The sequence below is a fragment of the Megalobrama amblycephala genome, linkage group LG8, assembly GCF_018812025.1.
Source record: "Megalobrama amblycephala isolate DHTTF-2021 linkage group LG8, ASM1881202v1, whole genome shotgun sequence".
NCBI classification, from domain to species: Eukaryota; Metazoa; Chordata; class Actinopteri; order Cypriniformes; family Xenocyprididae; genus Megalobrama; species Megalobrama amblycephala.
This window is the reverse complement of record NC_063051.1, coordinates 28,434,282-28,455,792: the sequence shown is the minus strand read 5'-3', so window position 1 is coordinate 28,455,792 and position 21,511 is coordinate 28,434,282. Positions and strand designations below refer to the sequence as shown.

The window sequence follows — 21,511 nt, the reverse complement described above, 5'->3', positions numbered from 1 at the left end:
GTGTACTTACATTATCCCAAATGTTTTCAAGAATGTTTAAATCCAGAGAAATAAGCAATTTTAACCAGGACACGGAGCGTGTCCGTGCGTCGGCTATCAATGACATCATACCCACAATTGCTCCAGCGGCCTCTTTCTACTCCTACAGCACTCGGCCCCGCTCTGGTTTATACTACAGCAACATTAAAAATCTCATCCATGAACATGATTTCTGCTTGAGCCCCATCCCGATTCTTTTCCACCGGCTGTAGACGTGAAGACAACACCTCCCATGATTCCGCAAAATCAAGGCATCCTCAAGGACTGTTCACACCGGGACGAATATCGCGCGCGATTTTCGTCGACGTTTAACGCCTCGTGACTAAACAACGGGGGCCAATGTGAGTGTGCACACCGACGCGAAAAACGCGAGGCGTAAAAGCGTCATTTTTTAAAAAACGCCTTGGGTTCGTTTTTTTGGTTTGACGCGCCGCGTTAAAAACTGGCCGACCAATGAGATTGATGCTTTTGTTCACGTGCCTGGAGCTGCTGAAGTTACAGTAAAACACGACTTGGTGGCGCTCAAGCACAAAACAGTCTTGCCGAGCACACAAGACGACGAAGAGAAAGTAAGTAGACGAGGAAGACCGCTACAAACTATCCCTGCGTCTCAAACAGCTCCCTAGCTTCCTAGGTCGTGTATCAGTATACCATTTAAATGAATGTGGCCGACTCCCTGATCAGTGCCCTGACTAGGGAGCTGATTGAGACGCACACTATTTTTGCATCGCCATTGAAAATCGCTTGGGTGTGAACACAAAAAACGTCTCGAAAAACGCTGGCGATAAACGCGTGCGATATTCGTCCCGGTGTGTACAGGCCTTCAAGCTACGCCTTTGTTTTGAATAAGTGACCTCTAGCGGCGAAAATTTACATATTGTGGCTTTAATGCAATGTGTTGTGAGATACATTATCTAACATGAAACTGACCTAGCATGCTACTGTATAAATGTTACTATTAATTTAATTTTCATTAATTTAATGTTTATTGCTAGAAAAAAAAAAAATCACACAAATCCTGTTTAGCTATAATAATCTGCTGAAGTTGATTATCAACATTTTCAGAAAATGCCAAATGCATATGTATGCATTGATTAGGGTTTTATTTTCGTATGCTGACACATCTCATAGATATCCAAAACTACTAGATATTTAGAGTCATTCCAACAAAGATTTACATGAGCATAACACTCGTGAATAAAAATCAAAAAGACAAAGAGCCATTATCATAGTTGTGATTCAGTAGGCTATATAAATACATAGTTTTGTAATAGTCTGAATCATGCAACCTAATGAGCAACTATTTGACATTTTCTCTGCTATTTCATAATTACCTTTGCAGTCTGGCAACCGCGCGAGCTTCAGGTACACGTGCAACCACACGAATTTACTCCTCGTGAGCGTCAACGCGTTGTTTCCACGCTAAATGTAAAGACAACAGTGAGTTTTGCTTATAGGACACTCACTTGTGTTCAAAAATAAGTTTAAAGGGGAGGTGGTATGGCTTGTAAATCGGAAAAAGGAGACCTGCATCTTTGTTTACACGGTGAAATCTGCAGGTATTTGAATTTAAACGCTTTTTTAATGGAATGCACGGTTTATTCTTCGGGCAAATATTTGTTAATTAAATCATTAATTAAATCATAATTAAATGTCGTTCAGGACAATTATTAAATCTTAAAGTTTTAACAGAAACACCCACAATCTGTGTTGTGATATTAGTAGAGCACATGTGGTCACATTTTCTTTTGGAGTTATCACCCATCTTTTACTTTTAGTGTCTAATTTGCCTTTAAGAATGTTAACATTTTAAATGCTTCACATTGTGCACTTTAATAGTAGTTTATATTTACAGTTACTACAGATAAACACACAAGAACACTGAACTGTACTGTTACTGCTAATTAATGCCAGAAAAAGGAGATTGTGTCAAAGAAAAGGATGCACTGAGTGGAACAAACCAAACTGACAGCCCATTAGTCTGTGCAGACAATCAGATGATTGTGTGAGTGTGTTCATGTTAGTCAGCATGGAGAGAATCAGAGATGGATGGATGAAAATTGCAGGGTTACTAGAGTTTAGATGACCTCCTCAGTTCATAGTCACTTGTGCAGTAGACATCAGGTCTCTGCGTCAGGACATGATGGATCTTTCTGGAAGGTCATGGCATCCCATCTCCTGGTTTTAGCAGAGTACCAACATGGATTATTAGGAGCGGATCTACCACGAACAGAAGCTGAATAAGGAGCATCTTCCACAGTGAGTAGCTCATCCAGTGTTTAAGGTGAATAAACTTTTAAATAATGATTTATTCCATTAATGTACCACAGTTTGATTATATATGATTTATTTAAATAAATTAAATATATTAAAATGTTAATATATTGTAATATGAATACTATATTAATAGTAATTTCGCCCATTTTGATTATAAAAATATTGTTATATTACTATATTATAGAAATATTAATAATATAATAATTTTTAATATTATTTTACTATTTTGTAACAATTATATGGTGAGTTTATCTACATAGAATACCATTAGTATACAATAAAAAGTAATATAAAATAAAATAAAAAATCTAAAAAGTCCCAACTTGGAAGACAACTTCTTTTATCTATTATATTTACATGTCATTTTACTGAATTAACAGGAAATTCAAAGCAACAACAAAACTTTAAAAATAGATAATTAAATAAATAAATGTAAAAAAAAAAAAAAAAAATATATATATATATATATATATATATATATATATATATATATATATATATATGTATATATATATATATATATATATATATATATATATATATATGTATATATTTTAGTTATCAAAGTATACTGAAGTCCAGCAAACAGAAGCTCCATACTGGGTAATATGCCTGATGTGTGTCTGCTGCTCTTGGAGGAAGTTGCCGTGTTATACGGGTGGAGGATGAGGTCGTCTCTAGTGGTGTCTGGGGGAGAGAAGGGTCTGCGGGCACGACTGGGACGAATGAGGCATCTGCTGTGTCAGACTGGGCATCATGTGGATGTGCAGATGGACGAGGAGCCCGGCGTTTGGCTCAGGAGCTTCCATCTGCTGGACCTTGAGGAACGCAGTGAGGTCAGTGCTGATGGTGATCCATTGACAATTGCGTTTATTGATTTAGTGCATGCTTTTATCCAAAGCGGCTTACAAATGAGGGACATACAAGTGATTCAACCTGAACAGAGAACCTTAAAGGGATAGTTCACCCAAAAATGAAAATTATCCCATGATTTACTCACCCTCAAGCCATCCTAGGTGTATATGACTGTGTTCTTTCAGACAAACACAATATATTTAAAAATATCCTGGCTCTTCCAAGCTTTATGATGGTAGTGAATGGGGGGGGGGATTTTGAAGCCCAAAAAAATGCATCCATCAATCATAAAAATAATCCATACGGCTCCAGTGGGTTAATAAAGGCCTTTTGAAGTGGTTTTTTGTAAGAAAAATATCCATATTTATCACTTTATTATCTAAAATAACTAGCTTCCGGCAGACGACCGAACTCCTACTGCGCAATTTGACTTTAAGCGTTGTATGATGCAGGATGTAGGAGTATCATAAGCTTAGACGCCTCTCGCGGTTCAAACAAATAGGGCTATGCAACAAACTCAAGCTCCTTTTCTCTTATATCAAAATCCTCTGACATTTCTCTTTAAAATTTCTCATTTTAGACTTCTAATTCATGACCGGTGTTTTGCTTTGCTCTATCCTCTGCGCTTCCGCGTTTCTCATGGCGTCATACATCAGGTCAGGGGGTATGCGTATGGCCTTCTGCCAGAAGCAAGTTACTATAAATAATAATGTTTTAAATATGGATATTTTTCTTACAAAAATGTATCGCTTCACTTCAAAAGGCCTTTAACCCCCTGGAGCCATATGGATTACTTTTTATGATGGATGGATGCATTTTTTGGACTTCAATATCTCACCTCTTCACTACCATTATAAAGCTTGGAAGTATATTTTTAAATACATCTCCAATTGTATTCGTCTGAAAGAAGATAGTCATATACACCTAAGATGGCTTGAGGGTGAGTAAAGCATTGAATAATTTTCATTTTTTTGGTGAACTATCCATTTAAGTGGTTTTGCTGTATAAAGATCCAAAGCTGGCTAGAAATGAGCTTGGAACGAACAACAGTAAAGCAGTTAAATATATATCCATCCATTCTAACTTCTTAATGAATATTTGTCAGTTGCAACATATGAGAATTTTTTGTCAGCTTCATAAAAGTTTGGGGTCAGTAACTTTTTTTATTTTATTTATTTATTTATTTTTAAAAAAAGAAAAGAAAAGAAAGAGTTGCCTTTTATAAGCAAGAGCACAATAAAATTTATAAAAAGTGACAGCAAAAATATTTATAATGTTACAAAAGATTTCAAATATATGCTGTTATTTAACTCTATATTCATCAAAAAAATCTTGCAAAAATGCATCATGGTTTCCACACAAATATTATTAAGCAGCACAACTGTTTTCAACATTGATAATAATAAGAAATGTTTTTAGAACAGCAAATCAGCATATTAAAATGATTTCTGAAGGATCATGTGACACTGAAGACTGGAGTAATGATGCTGAAAATTCAGCTTTGCATCACAAGAATAAATTCTACATTTATTTCACATTGTAATAATATGTCACAATATTACTGTTTTATTTTGATTAAATAAATGCAGCCTTGGTGCACATAAGAAATCAATGATATTCGCATAAGAAACATAAGAAATTTTAAAATACTTACAAATGCCAAACTTTTAATCGTTAGTGTATGTTGTAATAAAATTAAATGCTACAATTAGATAATGAGAACAGTCAGAATTATGAGTAAGAGTTGGTTTGGGTATAGCATCACAACCCTGAATGGTTAGAAATGATTTAAATGATCAGTCCACTGTAGTAAAAACCATGCATCAGGCATTGACATTTACATCCTTAGCAGAAGCTAACCTAACAAAGTATCTTTCAATACTGTTCACTGAAAAATACCAGCAGTTGTCAGTCCATCACCAAGATACTAACTAAAATTTACTACCTGACCAGAATGTTACTATGTCAGTAATGAGAAGTATTTTAGCATTGCTGGCATGTAAGATTTTTGTGTGTGTGTGTGTGTGTGTGTGTGTGTGTGTGTGTGTGTGTGTGTGTGTGTGTGTGTGTGTGTGTTAGCTATTCAACCTTGTGTTCAAGCTTTGTTGTACCATGGAATAGGATGGTAAAACAAAATATTTCAATTTAATTTTAATTTAAAATGAAGCAATAATGATCTGTTTGTTGGAGTGTGTGAATGCACACACATCAGCATGCGACCTCTGTCTTAGAAATGAGTGGTATTGTTATTGGATATGCATAAATACTTTTAGCATGATGATTGTGGTCTGTCAATAAGAGTTCAGTAGTGTGCGTCACTCATTGCTGCGTTGTTGTGTCTCTATGAGAATGGGCTTCTAGGAGGCCACTGCACATTCACAGATCCACGTCAGAGAGAACAGAAAGACATTAATGAACCCACTGTACCCAGAATCCAACAATCTGCTCATTGTCTCATTGAGATGTTGTGTGTATGGGGTTTGTAAAAGAACATCTCATAAAATGTTCACCATTATTCATCTAAGGATCTGCATCATAGTGTCTGAGTCATTTGCTCTTTTCCTGGATAAAATGGGCTGCAGTAGTATTTGCAAGTTGATCAGCACAACTCAAAATTGCATTTTTAATTTAATTGCATGTAGGTCACTAATTAAATAAATTCTGACAATGTAAACACCTTTATACAAACAATCAGATTTTCTTTACTTCCATTGATTGTTAAAGGGATAGTTCACCCAAAAATGAAAATTCTATCATCATTTACTCACCCTCAAGTTGTTCCAAACCTGTATACATTTCTTTCTTCTTCTGAACACAAAGAAAGATATTTTGAACAATATGGGAAACTGAACAGTTCTGGGGCACCATTGACTTCCATAGTATTTTTTTCCTACTATTGAAGTCAATGGTGCCCCAAAGCAGCCTGGTTACAAACTTTCTTCAAAATATCTTCCTTTATGTTCAGCAGAAGAAAGAAACTCATACAGGTTTGGAACAACTTAAGGGTGAGTAAATGATGACAGAATTTTCATTTTTGGGTGAACTTTCCCTTTAAGCTGATAATATGGAAAGTTTCACTTGATTTTCACTTGGTCTCAGACTTTTGGGCCACTCTTTCAATTGCAAGGGGAAAAACTGTAAATAAGCAATTGTATGTTAATTATTTTTTAATTATATAAATAATTATTAATAGTTTTTATAGTTATAGTTATATTTATAGTTAATTATTATAAATTAGATGTTGCTACTTACTTTGTATACATTTAGTTTAATTCTCCAGAGTCTCTCTTTTTATATTCCCTGAATTCTCATACCAAAAACTCTCAGAAATAGACACTTAATATTATTTAAAAAAAATACTATGACAATGCCTATTAATTTAGCAATGCAAAGTTGCTTAGTAAACTCCCAGACGCGATTGGACATACAACCTAATTAATATTCATAACCCAAGCGTTCACCAGAGTATGATTCGCTGATCTTCATGTAACCTAATTAATATTAATAAGCACGCCCCGTACGTCATACTAGACGCAATTGTTTACGTAGAGACCAACCCACGGCACTTTTAAAGCGCTTGACAGGTTCGCTGTGTGCTATTTAGACAGCTAAAACAAAACACCGACATAATCATAACGATAATCATTTTCTTGGGCCACAGGCTTCTGTTAAAGCATATTTATAATAGATGACAATAAAGGTAGTAGGCTACAGTAGGTATGAAATGTACAGTAAGTTGACTTTATCTTCACTAGGGAGTTTGATTAAACCGAACAACGCAAAGTTATCCATTCCTTGCAGCTCTCTAGACATGACAGTCAACTTTGACACCAGCTGACTAAGGAATATAGTTTCCAATGTTTTTTGCTGCGCTAATGGAAAGTGGGAACGCTTACACTGCTTGATCATACGGCTGAAGAATAGAGAGCTGAGAACATGGGGAAATGGGAGTTCACAATGGTAAGTCACTTTTTGAGTTAAACTATTTTATCAAGGACATTAAGTTTGTTAAATGTGATTTTAAGAAATTAAAATGACTAACGTTAGAGAGAAATATTTTCATTAGACGTGGAAGCGTAGCGCGTCGCGCGACGTCCAGCGCAAATGAATCAACCGTGTTTCTCTCTTCACCTGAATGCTATGGAAAATGCCGTATTTCCTGTTCTTTCTTTCCGGACATCTCAGTACTTTCTTTTGTCACTGACAAAAACCTTAATGGTTTTACACTTATATGCGTTATTGGCCTTTCGAAGCGATTAACCCGAGGGTTTACATGTAATGAGGACTCCGGGGAGGGTGTGGTGCTTAATTTTTCCCTCGGGAGTCTCACAATAGAACTGATTTAGTGTTTGTTCTCAGATCCACCTGTAGATTGAAGATGTGCACACATTGTCCTGTTTCACAGTTGACCTGTGATAGTTTCATCTTTCCCTCCCCCATCATTCCCTGTGCTTTTTCTTCCATGGCACAGTTTTAAAGGAGACACGGGCTTTGGCTTGGAAAGCTCTCTGTTATGGTTGACTGGAATTTCTGGGAAGAATGCACTTGTGATTTTCACAGCATTTGATTTGTTAGAGGAATAGACTGTCCTTGGGTTACTTGGAAGCACAACCTTTTCCAAATTTGCATATTATGTGATATTCATGGAGCTATTGCTGCAGAGCAATGATTCGTGAGATGCAGTCTGTGAAAAATCACTATTTGTATGTAGCCTACATCAGAATAATTTAGGATAATTCTGTTTAATATGTTCACCACCAGGCTTGACAGCTTACATGTTTTACATGTCAAATATATATTAAATACAGCAGCATTTTTCTTAATATTTTTTCTTTAATGCTTACAAATAATTCCTTCATAATTTATGAGGGAGTTGACATATCATGGTTGTAAATTTAATCCAGTCACAATTACATAAAGAAACTAGATAACAATATATTATATGTCCCCTTATTGAGCTCAGGTTTAAGGTCTAATGTATGACGAAGAAAAAGACATAAAAAGGTGTATTTTTAAGTTTCACCTCTTTTTGTAGGTCATAGTAGAACTGTTTCTTTTACAAATACAAATGTATTTTTCTTAAAGTTCATATACATTACCATTCAAAAATTTGGGATCAGTATTTTTTATGTCTTTAAATGTGCTTGCCAAGGCTGCATATTACATAAACTGTAATATGGTGAAGTATTATTATTTAAATAACTTTATTTTAATATGTTTTAACATGTAATTTATTCTTGTGATGGCAAAGCTGAATTTTCATCATTACTCCAGTCTTCAGAATCACATGATCCTTCAGAAATCATTCCAATATGCTGATATCTAATTATTATTAATGTTGAAAACAGCTGTACTACTTAATATTTTTGTAGAAAAATTCTCTGATCAATAGAATTTTTTTTTTACTTTTTTTTTTTGTTAAATAGAAAACTTTTGTAACATTATAAATGTCTTTACTGTGACTTTTGATAAATTTAATGCATCCTTCTGAATGGTAGTGTATTATTTTGTTTACAGTTAATTATATGTTTTAAGTATTGAGTTATAGGTGATTTTATAGCTAATGTCATTATTTTGAAAATCGAATAGACTTTGTTTTAAGAACATCGTAAAAATCTGTGATTGATTTCAATGTGGAAATGTTTCTTATCCCTTTTTTAAACTAATGGCATGTAAATCGTGGGCCGTCCCGTTTCTCAAGGATCGGTGACCGATGACACCATTATGCTAATATGTTCTCAAGTCGGTTGTTATGAGGTCATCTAATGCTGTTCACATCTGAATCAGTCAACAACCAGCCCAACAACAACCCTGTATGCCCTGAAAGAGAAAACACCGGACTTAATTGACTCCAGTGTGTCGCACAGTCTGTCTTTGTTTAAAACCCATACCATTTTTTTTTGTTCGCCCACAGCTGTTATTCATGCAGGGGTGGTATTTGCTATGCAAATAATCGTGGTTTCATTTTACCACCAAGGAGGATTTGTGTAGGAAAGTATTGAGTATTTTGGTGTCAACTAGTTATGTTTTTTGTTTTTACAATGATATTTCCTTAAATTAAAATGGATGGTTTTCTTGTGTGGGCATCATTGAACAGTGGTGTTATTGTTAGTACCATAAAAATGTTTTGTGTATTTGCTTATAGCATAATTTGAACATTGCATTGTAGACGATTTTGCTGAGAAAGCATTTGCTAGCCTAAGAAAACAAGTAATACCCAATGTATTGTCTTCTCAAGCCAGTGAATATAAAGTGTATTCACTCCTCCTCACTTGTAATTTGGATAACAATTTGCCTGTATTTTCCCAAAGAACTCCTGCTTTGTATATTTCTTCCTGGACAGGTGAATTGTTAGGTCAGTGCTTTGCGGGCATTGTTTTTTCAGTTGAAGACCTACATTTCGGTGTTTCACTGCATTCATCAGGCCTGCAAAATAAACTCTTTATGATGGCACTGTCTTTGTTTAATAGCACTGCAATGGGCATCATACCAAGTTTTACAGTAGGTTCAATGTGTGCATATTTTTCCATTAGTCAGCTACAAATTCAACATTTCTGTTTGTCCAGGACCCAGTGCAGGAGTGGGGAGAGGAGGTGGAAGACGGGGCCGTCTATGGGGTCACTCTTCACCGAGAACCCATCCAACCCCCACCTGATGCCGCTGAGAACGATTCCGCCTTTGGCTTCATGCAGTACCGCACACTGAAGGTCCGCAGGCTTAAAGCAGCCACTCTGGAGCGTCTCGTCACAGAATTGGTGAACCCGGAGTGCCCTGACCCAGATTACACGCAAATCTTCCTCTCCACCTACAGAGCCTTTACCAGCACAAATGCTCTCATAGAACTCCTGTTTCAAAGGTGAGCATAAATGCTCAGTGAAAGACTTTAATTGCTGCCTCAGATGGTTCAGGGACATTAAGCTGACATAAACACTCCCGTTCAAAATTTTAGCTTCAGTAATATTTTTTTTAGGTAATACCTTTTATTCAGCAAAGATTAATTAAATTGATTAAAAGTGATAGTGAAGACGTTTTATATTATATTGTTACTAAAGATTTCTATTTCAAATAAATGCTGTTCAAACTTTCAATCCTGAAAAAATACCACAAAAATATTACAACAGCATATTTTAATGATTTCTGAAGGATCATGTGACTGCAAAAGAGGGAGTAATATTTCACAATATTACTGTTTTTACTGTATTTTTGATCAAATAAATGCAGACTTGGTGAGCATAAAAGACTTTCATAAACATCTGACCCCAAAACTTTGAACGATAGTGTGTGTATATATATATAATTTTTTTTTTTTTTTTTTTTTTTTTTTTACAATTTAAAGGTATAGTCTACCCAAAATGAAAAATTGGCATTATGAATCATTTCAATGCTTTTGCGTTCCTTAGAGAAACTTTGCGTTCTAATATGAGGTGGGAAGAAAAACTATATGTCAATGCTTTCACGAATGAACACAATGTTTTTTCTGGGAAACAACCATTTTGCACGCAAATGCAAAGTTTTTTGGGTAATGCAAATCTTTTGTTAGAGAACTCGAAAGCATTACAAATTGATTTTTTGACCCCTTTGGGGCTCTGTAGAATGTATTTATCTTTTCAACTTATGATTCCATTTCTATTAAAGAAACGAGCATTATAATCATTCAATATTTGCTTAGTTTTGTCTAAAACATAGTTAAACGTCTTCTAGCACTTTAGTCATGATGTTATTGTGTCAGCTTCTTCTCAAGGTACCTTCATCAAGTCATTGACTGACTTCCGTTTTTGACTCAGCTATCCCTTATGTATTTAAATATGATATTTACACAGCATTTTATAAGGCTCAGTGACCGTGAACAAACAAATGAAGGAGGAAGCCCAAATTTCTAAATTCAGAGTGTTTCCCAGAGACACCTTTAATGACTAACAGTATGACAGTCACACCATATGCATTAGTGATGCAGTGGAATGGAGGAGAACACCTCACATTTTAGAACAGGTTTCTCTTGACTAGTCAGAGGCGTCAGGCCCTTTTGTTGAACGTTGAGAGTTCTTTGTGTTTCTGTTGAAGCATAAATAAAGGCAATAGGCCTTGAAAAAGCACTTGTGACACATTTTTGTTAAAAACATGAACAGAAATTGTTGCAATGTTCATAATCTTAAAGCTTCTTTATGGGTTTTAGGACTGTTTTGAATATAAACTTTGGACTTTTTTATTTGTCTCTGTAGAGAGGACATGATCACCAATCTGGACAACAGTGTCTGTATCAGGAGGTGAGTTGAATTCTCAGAAACTTCCTGGAAGTCTAGATTTTGATAGGTCAGTATCACTTATTGCACAGCTTTTCATAATAATAATGATGGACACATGAAATATTGATTTGAGAAGAAACCATTTTAAAATATTTGGAGTGAATGAAACCAGAGAGACATGAAAAAGGTGACATCAATTACCCATTTGAGCGATCATTATACAGCATTTCTACGGTCATTACTGGGGAATAACTGACCTCAGAATACCGTGACTGACCAATCAGAATCAAATATTTCAGAGTGCCATGTAGTAACGTTTTATAATGACCTTTAAATTAAAACTGGTTGCCCAATGCAACCATTATACTTTTTTTAACTTGGTTATTCATCCTAATTCCAAGAGCTTCAATAATTAGTCTAAAACAAAGAGCGTGTGTATATGTGTGTGCGCAGTTCTCTGCCCTGTCTGATCCGGCTGTGGTTAGACGATTATCACGAGGACCTTCGGGACTCTCCGGATCACCAGGCTCTCCAGCTGCTCTGTGTTCATCTGCGTCATCGCCTTTGTTTCAGACGCCTGGTTCATCAAGCCGATGCTCTTCTCAGAAAATTTCAGACTGAAGGCAAGCCTTGAAATATGGCTAATTTAGCTTTTATGCACATACACCCCAAACATCAGTGCCAAAAAACTACTTCTTATGAATCAACAGACAAGCACATGGGTAGATCAGCAGAAGCCAGTGCTGCTGGTGTAGAGAGTCCAGCAACTGAAGACACCATGGACAGACAGGACATAGAAGAGTTGGGGGATGTACTGGCCTTCCCCGCACAAGACATAGCTGAGCAGCTCACGCTATTAGACGCTGTAGGTGTCAAGGTTTGCATACTGGTGCTACTTTTTATTTTTGGCCTACTTTTATTCACCTGTTTCCATTTCTTTCTCAGGAACTCTTTGTCAAAGTGGTTCCGTTTCACTGCCTTGGCTGCATTTGGTCTCAAAGGGACAAGAAAGAGAACCGGAATCTAGCGCCCACGGTCCGTGCAACCATTGCCCAGTTTAATGCCGTCACTAACTGCGTTATCACCTCTCTGCTGTGCCCTTCTGCAACCTCCCCTTCCGGCTCACCATCCTGCCCTCGTAGCAGCCCTACACACAGGGCAAAGATTATTGAGAAGTGGATCTCTGTGGCTCAGGTGTGTATAAGGCTCGAAGCATACTGTTCATAGTTTACCTGGAGGGCAAAACATCCATTGAACTGCAGCACAGGCCTGCCAATTTTCCATCTGTTTCAAGCCACAGATATTTAGATCACCTTTCAAAAGAAGAAAACCAAAAATATGTGAACAAAATGCAAGTTTGGGGCACTTGTGATGCATATACAGCTCCTGCTGCAGTATTTCAATCACTAAAATCAGCGGGATGTTCTAAAACACTTAACGTGAAAAATTATAGTGCCTTAATATACTAAAACATATGATATAAGATTAAATTCAGTATACACCTTATTGACGATGCATACTATATTCAGATGAGCCCAGAATTTGAACGCAACACGCTGAATGGTTAAGCATCTTCTTTATAATGGTTTTCTATGTAAAAACGCTCAATGAGAAACTGTGTTTTGCCTTTATATTTATATATATATATATATATATATATATATATAAAGTTGCACTTCTGCAGTTCTCTGCATTGCCACAAGGAGCACTATAATAGGCATTAGGAGGATACTAAATGCTAAAATGCTCTCTTTCCTGTTAAAGGTGCCCTAGATTCAAAAATTGAATTTATCTTGGCATAGTTAAATAACAAGAGTTCAGTACATGGAAAAGACATACAGTGAGTCTCAAACACCATTGTTTCCTCCTTCTTATGTAAATCTCATTTGTTTAAACGACCTCCGAAGAACAGGCGAATCTCAACATAACACCGTCTGTTACGTAACAGTCGGGGTGTACGCCCCCAATATTTGCATATGCCAGCCCATGTTCCCAACATTATGAAAGGGATTACACAAGGGCAGCCAGTTAACGTCTGGAGCTGCACAGCCGAATCATCAGACTAGGTAAGCAAGAACAACAGTGAAAAATGGCAGATGGAGCAATAATAACTGACATAATCTAGCCTGACTTCGTTATACTCATATTCTAGGCAGAATGTGAGTCTGATACTGCTCCATTGCACTTGAATTATGGGGCGTGTCTTAACCGAACCAGTAAAAAAAAAAAAACTCTGCACTCAATTGGATAGACCTACAACCAATCAGAGCAACGCAGTAAGTGACGTATGTTGAACTTGTACTTAAACTTTTGCCGAATTCCGTTGGAAGGACGGCAAACACATCTTTCCCATCGACAAATGCCTTGATTGCGGTTCTTTGTTCGTCTTTTAAAATTAATGCGCTGTCGATTTCTTTTATTACAGACGTGATAGCGGAATCTAAACATCTTACTTCTCCAGCTGCAGTCATCGTTGGTGAAAACCAATTCAACCCAAGCGCTCTTTGATGACGTGGGTGGTTACGTAACCGCAGATAGCCTGTCCATCATCCATTAAAGCCCGCCCTGGCAATTTGATTGGCTCGGCCTTCTGGGAGCCGAGCATAATTACTCCACAATGGATCGAGTCCAGACCGAACTTCCCGTCCAAAAAATGTTGTGGGCGGGGTTCGGGCTGGCACCCAGGCTAGACATAATCCATGATAGCATGATATTTTACTGATATTTGTAAATTGTCTTTCTAAATGTTTCGTTAGTATGTTGCTAATGTACTGTTAAATGAGGTTAAAGTTACCATCGTTTCTTACTGTATTCACGGAGACAAGAGCCGTCGCTATTTTCATTTTTTAAACACTTGCAGTCTGTATAATGCATAAACACAACTTTATTCTTTATAAATCTCTCCAACAGTGTAGCATTAGCCGTTAGCCACGGAGGACAGCCTCAAATTCACTCAGAATAAAACTTTAACATCCAAATAAATACTTTACTCACATAATTCGAAGCATGCATACAGCATGCATGACGAACATCTTGTAAAGATCCATTTGAGGGTTATATTAGCTGTGTGAACTTTGTAAATGCGCTGTAATATAGTCGACAGCTCATGTGGCAGGGAGCACGCGATTTAAGGGGGCGGCGCCGAGTGTAAATCAGTGCATTGTTAATGATGTCCCAAAATAGGCAGTTAAAAAAATTAATTTAAAAAAAATCTATGGGGTATTTTGAGCTGAAACTTCACAGACACATTCAGGAGACACCTTAGACTTATATTACATCTTGTGAAAAAGCATTCTTGGGCACCTTTAATTACTATCGTGACAGAGCTACAGTTTGAAAAGAATCTTTCTGGGCATTTAAAGATAACTTTATCACATTTTGTTGGTGCATATTTGATCCAGTGTGAGTTTAAGTTAATGTTTCTTTTCTTTTCTTAAGCAAGTCTTTATGGTTTTATTATTTTAAGCTGATTTGTTCTTTTTATTATTATTTGTTTTACAGGAGTGCCGGCAGTTGAGAAACTTCTCCTCTCTAAGAGCCATCTTATCTGCTCTTCAGTCCAATGCTATCTACCGGCTAAAGAAAACCTGGGCAGCAGTCAGCAGGTAATGCTTTCTGATCCTGACACAAACCAGCCATTAAACCTTTAGTGAAATGTTAAGCACACAATTTGCATAATACATAGTAGTAAATGTAAATCCATAAAATGTGCAATGCCAATTTCAGGGAGAGTATGACTGCTTTTGATCAGCTGTGCGACACCTGTTCTGATGAGAACTGTGTGCTGATCAATCGAGAGATCCTTGTAGAGGTAAGTTTCACCGTTTTTTTTACCTGTTGTCTACCCTAATCTTCTAAAATATTTGACATTTATGTATACTTCCATTCAAAAATGTGGGGTCAGTAAGATTTTTTTAATGTTTTTGCAAAAAAGTCTCTTATGCTCACCAAGGCTGCATTTATTTTAGCGATAACACTGTAAAAACAGTAATATCGTGAAATATTATTACAACTTAAAATAACTGTTTTCTGTTTTAATATATTTTAGAATGTAATTTATTCCTGTGATGCGAAGCTGAATTTTCAGCATCATTACTCCAGTCTTCAGTGTCACATGATGCTGATCTGGTGCTCAAGAAACATTTCTAATTATTAGAAGAACAGCATTTATTTGAAATAGAAATCTTTTGTAAAATTATAGATGTTTACTGTAACTTTTGTTTCATTTACTGCATCCTTGGTGAAAAAAAAAAAATCTTACTGACCCCAAACTTCCATCAATATCTAACACTTTGGCCTGCAATGTGCAAGAGCTGATAAGACTGTTGAATTTCTGATAAGATTATGATGTGATCTCATCCCATGGCGCTTTTATGCCCTTTTTACTATCTTAAAAGATGCTACCTGGCAACATTCAATATTTTCCACACCCCTTTTTACTCTAGCTCGCATACAAAGAGTAAATCAATAGGGGCTGGACGAAGACGAGGTTAAAAAAATGCAGAATCATCCTGTTGGCAAAGAAACTGTTATGGAGGCAAAACATCGCACAATGTTCTGCAGTGTTTAGTGTTCAGTGTATAACAACAAAACATTCATTATTGTTATCTATGGTGGCTCGTGGTAGTCTATCCCACTCCTCTTTAACCTCCATCTTTATCATGTTCTGTAATTGCACTTAATCTTAAATTGCAGCATCTCTTCGGGTGTGGGAGATTGGCTTTGAATGTCTTTTAAAGTGATTTATGTAAATGTTTCTCCAGGCCAGTTGTTTCAGTGTATCTTGTGCTTGTTTGGCAGTCATATGGTTATCTAAATCGCAGACTGTTTGCATTTCAGTATGACAAATGTCCTCTTATCTATTTATTTGTGATTGATTTAGGAAGGAAACCAGTCAGCAGAGGTAGACACTCACTCTGCACCAAAGTCTCCCAGACTTAGTCCTACTTCTAAGCACTCGGTAAGATTCACTAGAATCACTTTCATAATAACAAGGCCTGGCTGAATGTTGTGCATTTGTCTAATTTAAGGTTACTGGCACAACTTGCTTTTGAAACTTAATTAAGATGTTGTTTCTGGGAAACAGCTACCCTGTTTGGGATGTATGCATCTGCACCAGCTAATTTACTTGCTGGTCTAGTTTGACTCAAGTAATTTCATTTCCAAAATGAAAATGTGTCTAAATGTGAATCTGCCAGCTCATTAATTAAAACACTCAAAAGAGTATTACCATAATGAGGGCCGACACAATATGACGGAGTCAGGTTTATCATCAGTAAAGATTCGTCAACACTGTGTTCCTCTAACTAAGATATACTTGGCATGAATCAATTTTAGCTGTTGGGAAAAGATGTGTGTGCTTAAAAGAGGAAGTTTTAATTGAAACATGTCTGTGGATTCATGTGTTTAAATATAATATACAGTAATGTTCAAAAGTGTGGGGTCAGTAAGATTTTTTATTTTTATTTTTTTTAAAGAAAATAATACTTTTATTCTGCGAGGATGCATTAAATTTACTAAAAAAGTGAAAAGTGTACAGACTTCTAGACTGTTACAAAAAATTGTATTTCAAATAATGTTCTTTTGATTGTTAAAGAAACCTAAAAACACATTATTCCCACAAAAATATTAATTGGCACTGATTACAACAACTGTTTTCAACATTGATTCAAAATCAGCTCATTAGAATGATTTCTGAAGGATCATGTGACACTGAAGACTGGAGTAAATATGCTGAAAAGTCATCTTTGCCATCACAGAAATTAAATAATAATTTTAAAATATATTAAAATAGTAAACATTTCTTTTAAATTGTAATAATATTTCACGATATAACTGTTTATACTATGTTTTTGATCAAATAAATGCAGCCTTGGTGAGCATAAGAGACTATTTTCAAAGATATTTTAAAATCTTCCCGACCCCTTTTGATCGTTTGTACAGTAGTGTATTTTTGCCTGACAACTTTGTTTTTCTGACAGAACCCCTCCAATGGTGAGGTGCCGTACTTGGGCACTTATCTGACAGTTCTCACCATGTTGGACACAGCACTAAGTGATAATGTACAGGTGAGAATTGTTTTCTGACCTAAATTCATGTCATAGACATGGGGCCAGATTTACTAACAGCTTACACCGGCGCAAACCCTCTTTTGGCATTAAAAAAACTACTGTCAGGATTTACTAAAGACACGCAGTGAAATTTTAGCACTGAAAAGGCATAGCCGCAGTTAGTTTTGCAGCTGACCTTAATGCAAATGCATTTGTAGGAGTTTCCCTTTCAGATGCAAAATTTAGGACGAGAATATTTAAATGAATCATGCAAGGTGATTTACTAAGGTTTGCGCTAGTACTGCTTTTTGCACCATTATTTACCACCAAAAAAAGAGAGTCTTAAACCAGACGCTAATTTGAGCTGCTCTTGGTAGATTGCGTCGGTCATTATGGAAAGATCCAGCTGTGTATGTGTGTTCTTTAATTTGCACGTGCAGAACTTTCCACTCCCATTGCTGCTTTTTTTTCTCACACTAATTTGCCCTGTTTAGTAAATTTGGCCCATAGTGTTTTCTAACTCAGTTCCCACACTGAGGTTTAAAAAAATATATATAACCAAATATATAAACACTCTTCTTTGTGCTCACAGGGAGGTCTCATCAACTTTGAGAAGCGTAGAAAAGTAAGTACAGTTATCTTAAATATTGCTTTAATGAAAAGAAGCTCTCTAGGTTTTGGCTCAACTCATGGCTTTTTCTCGCCGTTCCTTTCTGTATTCAGGAGTTTGAGATCCTGTCTCAGATCAGACAGCTGCAGGCATCATGTGCTCAGTACACTCTACAATCACATCCTCACATCATTTCCTGGATCAACAGCAGCATGCCCCTTTCCGACCAGAAGAGGTGACATGCTTTTTGCACATTTTGCTGATCATTCTCAGGATGAACATTTACTTGCTAAGAATATTGGTTGAGATTAAAAGAAATGACTTTGAATTCAAGGCAGTGGTACTGTCATCTCAGCATCTCAGATATTTAGATACCAACAGTCAGTTTTTCTTTCTCATCAGTTATGAGTTGTCAAGAGAGTTGGAGCCACCAGTTGACCCCTGTCCAGGCTCTCCCAATCCCTGGAGCCACCGGCTCATCACTAAGAAACTGACCTCGTGAGTGTTGTTATTTTTATAAGACACAGTTTCAAAGCAGATGTTTCCATTTTATGGACTCAAGGCCCGAATATACTCACAGAAAAGTTTTTTTTCCCGCTTAGCGATATACTTTTGCAGCGATATACTTTTGCAGTGATATACTGTTAGCGAACATCCCAATACCACCCATGCTGCTTTGAGTGACATTTAGATGAATATATATAAATATTTGCTGCTCTCAATAACAAAATAATCACACAACAAAAATGACAATTGAACCTTCGCCGGGAGTTTGATTGACAAGCGATCTAACCAATCATAATCTGCCATTTTGTCAGACAAAGCAGTCAGGAGTTAGAAGATTAACTTCGGTAGACTTGAACTTGAAAAATGGCGTGTACTGTCGTCTTTCCACGTTTGAAACAACATTCCTTCTCATGTTCATTCATGTTTATTTAATGCTATAAATTAACTAGTAGGAAGAGACGATCGGTTCATGAGCCGCTTGAGCAAAGGCGCTACAGCAATCTGTTACGACACATTAAAGAGCCACAAAACAGTTTTTATTGTTCAAATTTCTTTAAAAAAAAATAACACAATTTGAAAGCTAGGACTTTGTTTAATATCATAACCTGCTCTGTCTTGTCTGTCGACGTGTTGTTAGTGTCCTCTTTGCTCCACGATGTATTTTTCATTCTGCGTGGGGTTACAGCGCCATGGCTTCTCGGACAAAGCAACATTAACTTAGGGGGAGCGGGTCTTTGCGAAGGGTCAATTGCGAGAAAACGGCAGTTAAGAAAGCATATGATCAGGATGTGAATATGTTTGCACAAGCTCTGCAATTTGGCACTCCAGTCGGTCATGTCACATTTATTTGTATAGCATTTTATACAATTGATTGCTTTTACATTTTGCATTAAACATGAAACACAATGTCAGTGTCGCTTTCACTTAGAATTATAACTTCAATTTCTACTATAAAGCAGCTCTCTAGAGTGTTCATGTTTTCACTCGTGTCTAACCTCGATGGACTAAACAGAAGAAGTGAACCAAAGAAGATTTCCACATCGAAGAAAGCAGAGCCTCAGAGCCAACCTATTACATAATTGCCACTGACCAATGGTGGTTCGAAGGTGCTTACCAGCCACAGCAAACTTTTCCAGAAAGTTCGCTTTGGCAAGCTGCTTCAAACTCACAAAATGAACTTTGTTTTGGCCTTTGTTCGAAATGACGTCACACCAGTTTGTTCTTCGATTTCACTTGAAGTATATAGGGGCCTTTAGGCTTAGACTCAGACTCAGAATGTAATAAGACATTTTGCTAACTTTTATTTTTCTTTTCTGTGTTATGTTTCTCTTCTGCTCACTGCAGATTGCTGTCTGGCAGTGAGAACTTCTCAAAGAAAACTCTTGCTGATCAGATCAGTGTATCATCCTCTGGCTCCAGTGGCTCAGAGATGGAAGACCTCAGCAGCCCCAACCTGTCACCCCTTGGATACAAAGTACGGGTAACAACTTGGCATAAAAAACTGCAGACTAGGGCTACAGATGTTTTGTACTATAGTTGCTACAATATCTTCTTTTTTAAAATAAGCTGAGGCTATCAATCGATTAAAACGTTTAATCAATTTGATTGTGGTATGCTGAATTAATTAGTAGCACAGAATGGCATATATTTGCTGAGAAATTACATTATTGTGGCTGATAAAAGCACTGAATTTACAAAATGTGACTTTAAAAATTCAGTATATTGATGGTTTTGGGGCCGTTCACACAGACTTCGTTCTCACATCTGTCTACTACACTAGTTTTGTGTACGTGTATGTACACCAGCGTTAACTAAAGCTATTAAAAATAGTTTTTGGTCATTGAAATGAAGCTGAAATATATATTTGAAAAATAAATTTTTGATGAAGAACTTAAAAAAAAAAAAGTAAACGAAAATACAAACAAACAAAATAACTTAAAGTACTGAAATTAATAAAACTAAAACTGAAGAAAAGAGGAAAAAAGTCAAAATTGCGAGTTCTAAACTCAAAATTGTGTGAAAAAAAGAGTCAGAATTGTGAGATATAAACTTGAAATTGCAAGAAAACAGAGTCATAAACTTGGAATTGCGAGGAAAATAGAGAAAATCAAGATTGTGAGTTATAAAGTCAGAACTGTGAGACTAAAAGTTGCAATTATCTTTTTTACTTTTTATTCTGTGGCAGAAACAAGTTTCCATACAAAACAGAATTACCAAAACTAAATTAAAAAGAAAATGGAAACTATAAAAATAAAAAGCTTATTCAAAATATAAAATAAGTACTACAATAGTATATTAATAATACTAAAATAACACTGATGAACACATGCGTCAGACAGGTGTCTTTAGCTTTTGCATGACGTCTTGTGTTGTCAGTGTCTTTCTGTGTCTGCGGGTCAGGAGGTATATTTAAGTGCGTTATTTTTTATTACATTATTTATTTATAATTAATTGAACTTAATCAATAGTCCTGAATCTGACAGGCCATGTTGTATTTGACCATGTTTATACTGAGGCCTTGGGGTTAGTAAAATCCCTTCAGGTGTTTGAGACTGATTTGTTTCACCTTAACCTTGCAGTCATAAAGTAGTTCATGTTTGCACTATCAACAAAGAGCTTCCGTGAAGTTGACAGAACACGTTGTATTAGATGATAACACCGTCAGCCTGTGACGTTTTACATAATTTACCGAAATATTTATCGCTTGCAATCTGTGTTGCTGAACACCCAGATAAAAAAACGGATACATCTGAATGATTAAGCTTTCTAATGCACCTCAAATTGTCATATTGTATTTACAGTCACCGTCAGTATCCTGTCAGGACATCTCAGTAGACACACCCACCATCACTCTGACTCCGCCCACCTCCTTTCGAAGATCCCTCCAGGGAGATCTGTCTGACAGCCCCTCCCCTACTTCATCTGCAACA

General features: G+C 36.4%; 1 protein-coding gene across 11 annotated transcripts in view; it reads left to right on the top strand.

Moving 5' to 3' along the window:
• The first annotated feature begins 1,322 nt into the window (after positions 1–1,322).
• The window catches only part of rgl3a (ral guanine nucleotide dissociation stimulator-like 3a), a 24,638-nt gene continuing 4,449 nt past the window's right edge, over positions 1,323–21,511 (top strand). Inside the window, exons 1-17 of one of the 11 annotated variants that reach the window (XM_048200385.1) lie at positions 1,323–1,598; positions 2,231–2,298; positions 2,875–3,152; positions 9,738–10,027; positions 11,391–11,435; positions 11,868–12,037; positions 12,125–12,279; positions 12,360–12,608; positions 14,916–15,019; positions 15,141–15,225; positions 16,297–16,374; positions 17,396–17,482; positions 18,057–18,089; positions 18,188–18,309; positions 18,477–18,572; positions 19,926–20,055; positions 21,383–21,511. The exon at positions 21,383–21,511 is cut by the window's right edge and continues 141 nt beyond it. In XM_048200385.1, the coding sequence (XP_048056342.1) occupies positions 2,925–3,152; positions 9,738–10,027; positions 11,391–11,435; positions 11,868–12,037; positions 12,125–12,279; positions 12,360–12,608; positions 14,916–15,019; positions 15,141–15,225; positions 16,297–16,374; positions 17,396–17,482; positions 18,057–18,089; positions 18,188–18,309; positions 18,477–18,572; positions 19,926–20,055; positions 21,383–21,511 (2,001 nt within the window). In that variant the 5' untranslated portion in view covers positions 1,323–1,598; positions 2,231–2,298; positions 2,875–2,924. Of the gene's footprint in view, positions 1,599–2,227; positions 2,324–2,874; positions 3,153–6,747; positions 7,132–9,737; positions 10,028–11,390; positions 11,436–11,867; positions 12,038–12,124; positions 12,280–12,359; positions 12,609–14,915; positions 15,020–15,140; positions 15,226–16,296; positions 16,375–17,395; positions 17,483–18,056; positions 18,090–18,187; positions 18,310–18,476; positions 18,573–19,925; positions 20,056–21,382 lie in introns of those variants that run through there. The other 10 variants (XM_048200384.1, XM_048200394.1, XM_048200392.1 and 7 more) reach the window with 10 other exon arrangements.